Raw genomic sequence first — 12,037 nt, 5'->3', positions numbered from 1 at the left:
CCACCCCCCACTAGGTATCAAACCCATTATAAGAGAATACTGGCCAATACAAGGGTAGCACAGGCATTTCTGTGTAGACACAGGGAAGTTTCCTGATACTCTCTGATAATGATAGTGATATCCTGGGAGGCACGCCCAAGTGAACTGTCAGATGGGATGCTTTAGAGTCTATAAGTATCCTGGAGGGAGGTGTGGCTTTCAGGGGCAGGGCAGAGGGTTAGAGGATAACTAAAGCCAGCTGTGCAAAGATGTTACCATCAGAGCTGGGTTTCAAATAGGAATCAAAGCCTAGAAGCAGAAGGAAGGTGTCACAAATGGGGGGCTGCCTGAGCTCTGGTCTAGGGGTCTGGGACTCACATGGGGCTGCCTTGCAGAGCTAAGGAGAATCAATTGAATAGATAAAACAGGGCATCTGTTAACAAGTAAAACACGTGAATAAAGTTCCAGTCCTCGCTGGAGCTACTGAGACAGTCTGTCATATCCGAAGTCTTTCTGCCCCAGAGCACAGCAAGGAGAGACTGGATGACAGCTGGCTGAGAAATTAGCTGTTAGGACAGTTGGGCATCCACAGGGACACTGGACCACACACAGTCCCTACACAGGTTATATAAATGGTCTTTTCCACTCCTGCTTTGTAGACAGCTAGCAGGTAGGAGTCTGTGTGTGGACGAGGCTTACTCTGCCCATATAAATGTATCATTTGCATGTTCCTCCCACTTCGCTGCTGCACCCAGGCCCACCTCTCCCTAGAAGGGGATGGGCTCACCTTCCTAGATGAGCCCCAGTTCCTATGTGCCTTCTGCCACTTGCATAGGTGAGGGTACATCTCTGACACCCTGGGGTATTTCTGGATGATAATGGACCTAGGACACAGACTAGGATCAGAAAACATGGCTGGGTTCTGTGTATATAGGGGTTTTATCTTGCATGCAGAGTATCTTCTTTCTCTTCCACAGAATCGTAAAGAATCTGGATTTCATTGTTTATAAGTTTGACAACTATGGGAAAACATTTATTAAGAAGCAGAAATGCAGTCCTGATGGCTTCATCCAGGTGGCCCTCCAGCTGGCTTACTACAGGTGAGCAAAGGCAAGATAAGCCTGGGCACAGGTGGACTATTAGATGAGATGCTTTAGAGTCTAGACGTATCCTGGAGGGAGGTGTGGCTTTCAGGGTGGGGGCAAAGGGCTGGAGGATGACCAAAGCCAGCTGCAAGGAGATGTTATCATCTGAGCTAGGTTTCAAATCGGAATCAAAGTCCAGAAGCAAAAGAAAGGTGTCACAAATGAGGGACTGCCTGAGCAATGGTCCTGGAATCTGGGACTCACGGGGACTGTCTTGCAGAGCTAAGGAGAGTCGGTTGGGTTAGGAAGGCCATGAACTTGTAGGGACTGCTCTTTACCTGATTTCCTCCACTCATCAGAGTCCCTGTGGTGTGACCCACACCTTCCTGGTCTTCCTAGCCTTGTTCAAGACATGGAAACAATGGTCCCCTCCCCCCCAGGTTAGCCTGTTCAAAGACCAGAGGATCCCTCTTGATCTTTTCTTTATTTATCCATATACTCCCATATCAGTTCTCCAATTTTCTCTCAAATTTGCCGCCTGCCCTCCTGACTACTACCATCAGTCCCTCAGAAGCTAGGAGCAACCTCTGCTTGGCCAGTTGTGGCATAGGCCCCAGAGACGGCTGCTCCTGCTTGTCTCCTCTCTATGGTCCTGTCTTCATGAAGAATGGCCTTGGGCATATGCAAATCAGCCTCTGCCACTTTGCTGCTTGGTACTCCCGGGGTCCACCCTTGTGCTTTGGGACCATCCTATAAACTTTTTGACCTCTAGGTCTTCACCTAAGCCGCAAATTTGCCTTCTCACCTGTCACCTCTAACTGAAGGGCCACCTCTCAGAGGTCTGTCTGGAGATACTCTCTTACCAGAAGCAACTATCTTAAGCTCTGTTGTCACCCTATGATATTAAACTGACTGACAAAAGTGTATCTCCTATAGAGACAGATGTGGGGCCACACCTTGCTCTATGACTCTGGGTTCCCATTAGTCTCAGTTCTGTGGTCTTTCTTCTTCCTCATAGTCAACCCCATGGATGTTACTGAGTGATGAGGATTAGGGATTCTGCCAGTCAGGGATGCAAACCCAGGGCTGTTTACTTGGTTCCCATGCAGAGGGAGAAAGGCTTTCTAGACACCGGCATGAGCTCTGCTAGAGTGGTCAGGAAGCTAAAACTACGTGTGAGGATTCCAGACACAGTTTTTCCCATGAGATACACCTCGATGCCCTGGTGAGCCTGGGCATCTGACCACACTCACCATACTTACTGACTTTGACCGGAGGTCATGGCTGAACCATTCAAAGTCAAGCAGGCTTCCATGAAAGGTGTGGGTGAAAAACTGCACTCATCTGACCCTGAGATATTAATCAACACTCATTAGGTCTCACAGAAAATTCCAGATTTCCCTACAGATTGGTGGTGGTGTTTTGTTTTGTTTTGTTTTATTTTGTTTTGTTTAAGACCAGTCACCTCTTCATTTTATGTCAACGCAGTGTCCCCAGTGTATAGAAGTGTACATGGTTCTTCACATCAAAGACTTCCCAGCATTCATCTCTGGAATTCTCCTCTAGAATTCTATTAACATTAAAATGAAATACCGTGCCACGTCATGTCAGAGCTATGAAAATAAAGCCTGCTGGAGCTATTTCTCTTTCAGGATTTATGACTCCCTGAGAACAAATTACTGCTTGCCATCCATCTTTTATCTTGTTCAGACTTTACCAGAGGCTGGTGCCCACCTATGAGAGTGCATCCATCCGCCGCTTCCAGGAAGGTCGGGTGGACAACATCAGATCGGCCACTCCTGAGGCTCTGGCTTTTGTGCAAGCCATGACTGACCACAAGGCTGCCGTGCTGGTAAGCCCCGCTCTGCCTTAAGGGGCCACAGGGAGGCCAGGGAGGCCAGGGAGGCCACCATGGGCCACGGTGCACTTTGTTCCACGCACACGGACTCCCTGGCTGCATCTGCCGTCCAGGGCTGAACCTCTTCTTTGTTCACAGGCTTCTGAGAAACTGCAGCTGCTGCAGAGAGCCATCCAGGCCCAAACTGAGTACACAGTCATGGTGAGTGGCCGTTCCTCAGTAGCACCAACTGCTCAGTGACTCGGCAAGGCTACCATGTCCCGTTTTTATTTATTTTTATGGCACTGGGATTAATCCAGGCTTTTGCACATGCTAGGCAAGTGCTGTAGCACTAAGCTATTTGGGGAGTCCTTTTTTTTTTTTTTAACTTTTTTATTTTGAAACAGAGTCTCATCAAGTTGCCCAGAATGGCCTTGAATTCACTATGTGGCCCTGGTTGGCCTTTAATATGTGATTCTCTTACCTCGGTCTCTCAAGCGGCTGGGATTGATGATAGGCAGGTTCCACTGGGCAGGGTCTTTTCATCATAGGTAACACACCCTCCCTGCCTTCCCCAGGTTCCACTACAGGACAGTAAGCGGTGCTTGAAACCTGTTGACATACCATAACAATAGTAATAGCTCACAATGTATATGGTACTTTACAATATTTATAGGAACCATCAGATTGGGGGGTGGGGGCAGCCTGATGAATATTGGTGGCTTGTTCCCTGGCACACTGGAAGGGACTCAGAATTTATTATCACCTGGGGCTGATTTTCCCTCCTGTTTCCTATATGTTCATTTATGCTGCCTGTAGACTGAAGGTCTTTACTGAAAATTAATAGTGAAATCAAAATTGTATGAGGACTATTTCTCTAGTTTGAGGGAATAATTTATTTTTTAATATTGCAAAGCTATTATTTGCATGCAAACAAGAGGGAGCTTGAGCTAGTGATCAATGTGTTAATTACAGATCACTCAAAAACAAGCAGAAGGATGACAAAAATCGATGAGAAGGATTGAGCAGATTATTTTGTATATACTTGAGAGCAATTCCAACATATTTCTGGGCTTTAGAATTCATCAGTGTAGACTTTCCTCTAACTCGGTCCCTGATTCATCTCAATAGCTATGTTTGCTCTGTTTAAACACTGTATTAACCAGGCATGATAGCTCAGACCCATACTCCAAGTACTCAGGAGCACGAGGCAGGAGGATCACAAGTTCAAGGTGAGTGTGGGATCTGAGTGAGACTTCATCTCAAAAAGCTCTTAGTCAGCTTTGCTACCACTCTAGCAAACAAGGGGAGATGAATCAAGCCATCAGCACAGGGAAGTGAATAACGGAGACAATCAGCCAATCAGCACAGAGAAGGAAATAATGGAGACAGCCAATCAGCATAGAGAAGGAAATAATGGAGACAAACAACCAATCAGCACAGAGAAGGAAATAATGGAGACAATCAGCCAATCAGCACGGAGAAGGAAACAGCATATTTTGGCTCACAGTTTCAGGGCCTTCAGTCCATTGTTGGTGGCTTCCAGGGCTTCCAGGCTAGTGGAAAGGCACACTGTAGGAGGGAGCACATGATTAAACAAAACCATTCCCTTGTATGACAAAGAAAAAAGGAAAGAAGATGAGGAGGGTCTGGGATACCATGATCCACCTCAAGGGCACACCTATCATGATAGGAAGACCTTCCACTGGGCTCTCTTAAAATTTCCACAACTTCTCATGCATGAGTCTTTGGAGACATTTCAAATCCAAACTACAGTAAGTGCCTGCTCTGTAGTCAATTAATTTCCCCCCTGCTTCATGCTAGGCCAAGTGCTATCTATACACAGGAAACAAAATTTGGCATCCCTATGCACTATCAGTAGGTATTTAACAAGGAGTCAGAATAGAGTCGCTTCAAAGTTATGTCAGACCCACATGGAGAAGAGTCCTAGGAAGTTACAGAGAACATGGCAGGGCAAGCTTCTTCCTCTGCTTTGAAAAGCTGAGAAGCCTTCCCAGAGGAAACAGTCTTTAACTTGAGGTGTGAAGGATTAAGAAAGGGGAGGAAAACCAAGGAGAGAGCAGCAGGTTGTAAAGGCAAGAGTCTTGTGAATATGATGTATCTGATAGGAAGAGCAGCTCGGTGTGTGCACCTTGCAAAGGACTGGGGAGCAGAAGAACTGGGTTGTCTGTTACTCCAGTGTGGGGCTGCTGCATCCTCCAGGAGGATGTGTGATGCTCATGTGGCCAAGGTAGAAGGCAGAAAAGCTGGAAGCCATGTGGTCTCTCTTATAGGGGCCTTCACATTCAATGACCTGATCACTTATTAAAAGCTTAGCCTCTTAGTAAATGTCATCGACTAGTAACTTTTGAGATATGATTCTTTTGTGGTTCTGAGTTTGCCTCACTGCTGGGGTGTGGAAATGCAGCTGGGAAGACACACTAGACTGCATTTACTCTACACTCACTGTCGGGTGTTGGGCTTGAGGGAAGCACCAATACAGCTCTCAGGGGGTGGGAAAACAGCTTAAGATGAGGGAGAATGAAGCTAGAGTTCCCTGACTCCTGGGCAAGCATCCAGTCACTGCTTGAAACCACGCAGAAGAGTCGGGAATGGAGGGTTGGTGGTCCATGGATCTGTGATGAGGAGCCTAGGGCCAGGGGTTGCAAACTCCTGGACATCCAGACTCCACTGGGCTGTGGGGAGTTGGAAACAGAGTTGGGTCTGTGGACTGAGAAGCCCAGGGCTAGGGGCATGGGGAACTCCAGCTTAGCTCATCAGAGATTGTCTTTAGCTTAGTTGCAATTGTTTGAGAGCGTGGAGCTTTCTTCAGGAGACTTACAGAGTGTAGCTCTGCCTTGATAAAAAAAAAGACAATCCATGCTTATCCATACCATTTACTGACTGTTCATCATCAAAAATGGGTGCATACCACCTCCTCTGGGTAGACCAGAGATGAAATACCTTTTTCAAGAAGGAGTATCATGTGTTCTGGGCCAGGAATCTAGTAAGGAGCAGAGAGATGACTACCATCTCAGGTGGGTGCCTGGGTGCTAGGGTCTCTGAACCCACTCAACCTTATCAAGTTTCCTGGTATGGTCCACCATCCCACAAATTTTCAAAATTTTTATTCCATAAATAAGAACGGAAAACTCTAAAAATATTATCAATAAATAAAGATAGCTCTAGGGTACAGTGTAGCAGAAAATGTCAATGAAAGTATTGGGAGATAATATGAGGTAACCTACTTTAAACACCAACAAAACAGAGGTGAAATATAAGAAAGGTAAGGTGGCTTAGTTCAGGTGAGCAGTATCCCAAATGATAGTTGCTTAAAAAGAGAAATTGGAGAGTAGACAACAAAAATAATTCAAGAAAAATATCAAAGGCTGTGGATAGTTCAATGACAGAGAGCTTGCCTAACAGGCATAGATCCCTGGGTACTATCCCCAGCACAGAACAAAACAAACTTCAGAACCACAGAAAATGCTTCTATATTGAGGGAATTCACCATCTTACATAATAGGAAATATTTATGTGAAGGAAATTTCATGGCCCTATAAACAAAGAGAAATCCTAAGTTTCTCCGAGGAAAAAGAAAGACAAAGATCATAAATAAAAACATAATTGGTTTCTCAATAGCATCATCAGGAGGTAGATGATAGTGAGCAGTGCCTTCAGATTCTAAGGGAAAATGATCTCCAACACATCTTCCATACCTAGCTAAACTATCAACAGATTTAAAGACAGAGTAAAGATATTTTAAACAGAAGAGATTTACACTTTTTACTTACTAAATAGTCTTTCTTATAAAACTGTTAAAGGCTGCATGTCACCAAAGCATGAAAATGAAAGATTAAATAAATAAATAACGTGAAAGACTCAGCACACACAAAAATGAAGTAGAAAGACTCCCCAGATGACACTGAATGGAACTGTAAGATGACAGCTATTTAGTAGATCTAGAGAGCAATTAGTACATAAAGAAGGAATGAGTGAGAGGAGACTGAAATGAGGCCTGCATTTAAGAACTAGTTAGAAGTAGATACATAGACGAACACAACTTAGTGATTGTCAATTCAAGGGAGAACAAAAGGTTTAATGAGAAAAGAAATCTATGTCTGGGAACATAGCTAAGTTGGTATCACTTGCCTAGCATGTGATAGGTCCTGGGTTTCATCCTCAGTAGAAAAGAGAGAAAGGATAGGTAGAGGAATGGAGGGAGGGAGGAAGGAAGAGAAATCTAATCATAATATGCTAGAAGACCCAGCTGTGGGTGTCTACAAGATGACATTCTATAAGCACTATCTGTTGCTCAAGCAACAAGGAGTTGAAATATGACTCCCCTGGGAAGGTTAACGGTAGAGGAAGCAGAAGAGAATGCTTTATTTCTTATAACAGGAAGTTTGTAAGTAAGTCTGGAAAATGCAGTCACAGCACTCTTAAGCATAAATTCAGAGCAATGAACCTAATGTCAAGAGAGTAGCTAGAGGGCCTTGCCCTGTATAGTGGGAGACAGCTCTCTCAAGATGACATAAGCCACTGGCTTCTTTGGGCTTTAAACTATAAACATGGGAATACTCGACACTGAACTTTGTCTAACTTTGTACTAACAAATTTAAAGCGACGAACTTTCTTTTTGGAGAAACATCCTCTGAAGCATCACATGGGATTTTTTTCTGTTATTCATGTTTACTGGACAAAAGCAACTGAGTCAGGAATCGGCAGTAGAGAGGACAGAGAGGAAGACAGCCGGTAGGTGAGACCAGAGCCCAGTTAGCCACGAGACCAGGGGAAAGAGACAGAGAACAAGACAACCTTCCAAGGTGCGAGAATGTATTTGATAGAGATAGTAAGGAGAGGAACTCCCAGTGGGAAGGCATGCTTGTCTGGGCTGCTCTCAACACTCCCAGCCTTTATTATAGTTACAAGCAGTTCACATGGTGAAACTACCTGCCCTACTACACTATGAACACAGACCTCTGCCTATCTGCTGCCCATTGGGTAGCAGCATCAGGTATGCAGTAGCTCCTCCAGGTCCTAGATGGGGACTAAGGCCAGAGTCCTTGTACTCTGTACATTTGATTCCTCTGCATATATTGGATTGTTAAGAGCAGGGGGGCAGGTTGCTTACAGAGCATCTTCCTCTGTGGACCTTCACAAAGGAAAGGATAAATAGAGGTCACCAGAGAAACAAAGCATGTCCGCTTCTGGAGAGGGCTCCTAGTACCTCTTCTCTGTCCCAGTAGGACAAATAAAAGTTAAGCTATGGTAGAGCATGCATTTAGCATGGGTGGGACCCTCTGTTCTATCTCTAGCACCACCTTACATACATTAATTAAGAATAGAGTTAGCTCAAGTTTTATAACTTGTCTTTCTCTGACTATAATTAGATGCCTTCGGGGAGAAGCGTCTGCATCATCTTTATGCATTTGCTCTCAGCTGAGGAAGAATGACTGTCAGAAGATAATACGTGCCCTGTAAACCCAAGCCAAGTCCACTGGGAAAGGGGGGTTTCCTCCTAGGAGGGGCTGTAATAACTAAATGGCCACCATACATAACACACCCCAAAAGTCTTAATTACTCTCATGGTAACAAGGTTTATACTGCAGGCTAGGAGAGGTAGCCTATCTCCCCTAACCCCCCACCCCTATCCTCCCAGTTCCCCACAGCCCCCACTAGACTTTCTCACCCTGGTCCCAGTCTCTAGCTTCCCCAATTGTTCCATATGAACAGGTACAAAGAAGAATCAAACAAAAGAGTGTAGACCCTATCCACCCAGCCTCTAGGGGGAGAGGCTTAGAACAATGCCCTGACCCTACTCTAGTCCCAGAGTCCTTTCCACTTAACATCCTGGAGTTTTCTCTCTTCTGCCTCATCCATAGGAAGTTTAACTATCTCCATGATGAGAGAGAAAGAGAGAGAGAGAGAGAGAGAGAGAGAGAGAGAGAGAGAGAGAGAGAGAGAGCCAAAACTGAAACTCCATGTTATTCAGCAAGCACCTTCATCTTTCTTTAAATCATCAGCAGAGCTTCTGTTTGGCTGTCTCAGCTCTGACTCAATTACCAAGATTACAAATCAAATTTAAGTGAGTCCACACATTGCCCCGACTGGGTGACGAACCCTGTCCCTGCTTTGTGCTGGAAGGTTAAAAAATTAGTTGTGGTGTGATTCTAGACCTGACAGTTTTGGCACCCCTCCTCCATGCCTGGCCTCAACACATGAGCCAGCTTTCTCCCCCACATGCCTCCTTTGGGCAGAGCAGGCTGGTGCCAGGCAAGGCAGGCTCAGCCACTCTTCCATTGGTGTAGCCTGCAGGTGCAGCTGTGCAGTCGATGCTGGGCTCGCTAACCTTTAATCCACACGCTCTTAAGGTAGATCCCAGCCTTCTCTGGACACACCCTGTGTGTGTAGCACTATGCTAGAGTCCAGGAGCACCTGAGCAGATGCGCACACAGATTGTACACAGATTGTCTATCAAGAGCAGTTTAAGCAAGGAGTGACTGGAGTCACACTGGTCTTGAGGAGGAGACAAGAAGGGGAGGCGAGGTACTGAGGAATGCATCTCATTGCCTTCTGTGTTCCTGCCTCCCAGGCCATAACCGGCATGGCCATTGACAACCATCTTCTGGCACTGAGGGAGCTGGCCCGAGACCTGTGCAAAGAGCCACCTGAGATGTTCATGGATGAAACATACCTGATGAGCAACCGGTTTATTCTCTCCACCAGCCAGGTACAGCCTCTGCATGTGTGGATGGGGCTCAGGAGGCCCTGTAGTAAAACCATTAGTGACTTGGAACTAGACTTTGTCTCTGCTTCTTTTTTAACACACACACACATACACACACACACACACACACACACACACACATGCTGCACATGTATGCACATATTTGCATGTATTTAATATGTATTATTTATGCAAAATAATTATACATACTTACAGGATACAATATGTGCTGAGGTATTTGCATGTAACAGGTAATAGACCAATCAACCTCACTGGCATATCTATCAGCTTAGTCATTTAAAGAACATTCAAAACCTTTGTACTACTTTGAAATATTTAAGTTATTATTGTCAAGCACACTGTGCCATACAACAATGAAGTCAACTAAATCCTCTCCACTCTCAAGCCTACCACCTGGCTTTTTTTTTCTTTCTAATTTATTTATTTTTATTTCACGTGCCTTCGTGTTTTGCCTGTATGTATGTACGTCTGTGTGAGGGAATCAACTCCCCTGAAACTGAAGTTGCATGCAACTGTGAGCTGCCTTGTGGTTGCTGGGGATTGTAATGTACCTGTCTATGTGCCTATGTGAGTGTGTGCCATGTGTCTGCGGGTACCCTCAGAGGCCACAGAGAGCGTTGGATCCTCTGAAGCTACAGTTACAGCCAGTTGTGAGCTGGCTACCTAATCTAGGTGCTGGGAATTGAACTTGCGTCCTCTGGAAGAGAGGCAAGCGCTTTCAACCACAGGGCCACTTGTCTAGCTCCAGGCTCTGCCTCTTAAGAGTTTGTCCCTTCAGTAGAATGATCTAAAGGTTCAGGACATTGATAGTCTCTCATCTTCTAAGCAGGAGTGACCACAGGCTTCCTTAGCCAAGGTAGACAGGCTGGGAACACATCCATTTAGGGGTTCTAACTATCACGCAGTACTGCCTTGCCATCTACTGCATGTGAGGGGGTATCCCACTGTAGAGGACCATGGGATCTGAAGCCTAGCAGGCCTGATTTGGGGATCCCTCAATTAGGTCATGGGGATTATGGTAATGAGTGGCCAGGGCACCAATGGCAGAAAATCAATTATCAACCTGAGATTTCCTAACTGGTGTTGTACACATACCATTGTATTAAGGACCATGGCCACGCAGATAGGATGACATTTTTAAGTGGAAAACTGCAGGGGAGGGAGGAGACGTGTAACTACATCAACCTCCATAAAGGTACCATATCTGCAAACCACTGGACGTCTGAGGTGAAGGGGGCTGACAAAGCTGTGTCTGAGGATAAAAGCCCACTCAGTAATTTAATTTTGTCATTACAGCAGTGGGCTTGCAGACATGAATAAATGAGATCAGAATACTACAACATAAATTCTTCGGGAAACCATCCATGGGCGTAGAGTGCTCTGGAATGGCTTCATGGCCTCCAGCCATTGCACGGCAAATTTATCTGACAATGCAGTGACTCTATTAGCAAGACTAATGGCTTGTTCTGCCCCATTAAAATGGCCAGTGCCATTTCAGAAGGCCTAAGAGCACAGCATCAGAAACCTGTGGATTAAAACAGACCCTGCCCCACACTACACTGGCTCAACAATCCTTTCTACTTATCCCTGAAATCATCTAATAAAATGAATTTGGGGTCTGAGTTGTTTAGTGGTATCTTTCCCACTGTATAGTGACATTTACGGCTTAGATGCTTTCAGAGACACACTTTTTTGGTCTGTGATCCGGATCACAAAGCCTTAGCCCTCTAAATTCAAAACATCTTAGACAACTAACCACAATTCCAGGTGACAGCAGGATTGGAAGTGCCGGGTGCTGGGTAATTGTGCATGGGTGGGCGGGCCTTGGGGAGGAAATCAGACCAGCCAGGCAGTACTGACAGTAATTAAGGATCTGGGGGAAATCAACAGAGAAGACGGCCAGATTTCCTCCAGTTCATAAATTACTCCCTGTGGGAAGCCATCTAATGGTTGGGTGCCACCAGGGTGCCATTTAGTAAATTAGCCTGATTGCCACAGTGCTTCAAATGGCCCTTAGATGAAGGAAAGCCTTGACTCAGGCCGGAGCAGCAAGTCGCCTTGGAAGCTTCTAGCTCCACAAGCAGGGCCAAGTACACTCTAGGGAGTGGGTTGGGGTCTCTCCCCAGACACCTTGCACCTGAATGGGCCCATCATTATTACTATAGCTATGTCCAATCATTCATGCCAACACAATCCAATCTGGTCAAGTCCTTGATGAGGGGATCTGGACAGGAAGCAAATATGGAGGTCTTAAGATACAGGAACTCCCTGGGCAGTGGTGGCGCACGCCTTTAATCCCGGCACTTGGGAGGCAGAGGCAGGCGGATTTCTGAGTTTGAGGCCAGCCTGGTCTACAGAGTGAGTTTCAGGACAGCCAGGGCTACA

The 12,037-nt window shown here is 45.7% G+C and overlaps 1 protein-coding gene across 1 annotated transcript in view; it reads left to right on the top strand.

Annotated features, from left to right (window-relative positions):
• The window catches only part of Chat (choline O-acetyltransferase), a 61,528-nt gene that overhangs the window by 41,120 nt on the left and 8,371 nt on the right, over nt 1-12,037 (top strand). The window contains exons 11-14 of the mRNA XM_021182415.2: nt 957-1,079; nt 2,775-2,916; nt 3,061-3,123; nt 9,497-9,634. Coding sequence (XP_021038074.1) covers nt 957-1,079; nt 2,775-2,916; nt 3,061-3,123; nt 9,497-9,634 — 466 coding nt within the window. The remainder of the gene's footprint in view (nt 1-956; nt 1,080-2,774; nt 2,917-3,060; nt 3,124-9,496; nt 9,635-12,037) is intronic.

This window comes from Mus caroli, chromosome 14 (genome assembly GCF_900094665.2).
Source record: "Mus caroli chromosome 14, CAROLI_EIJ_v1.1, whole genome shotgun sequence".
Taxonomy (NCBI): domain Eukaryota; kingdom Metazoa; phylum Chordata; class Mammalia; order Rodentia; family Muridae; genus Mus; species Mus caroli.
This window is presented reverse-complemented; position numbering and strand designations above follow the sequence as displayed.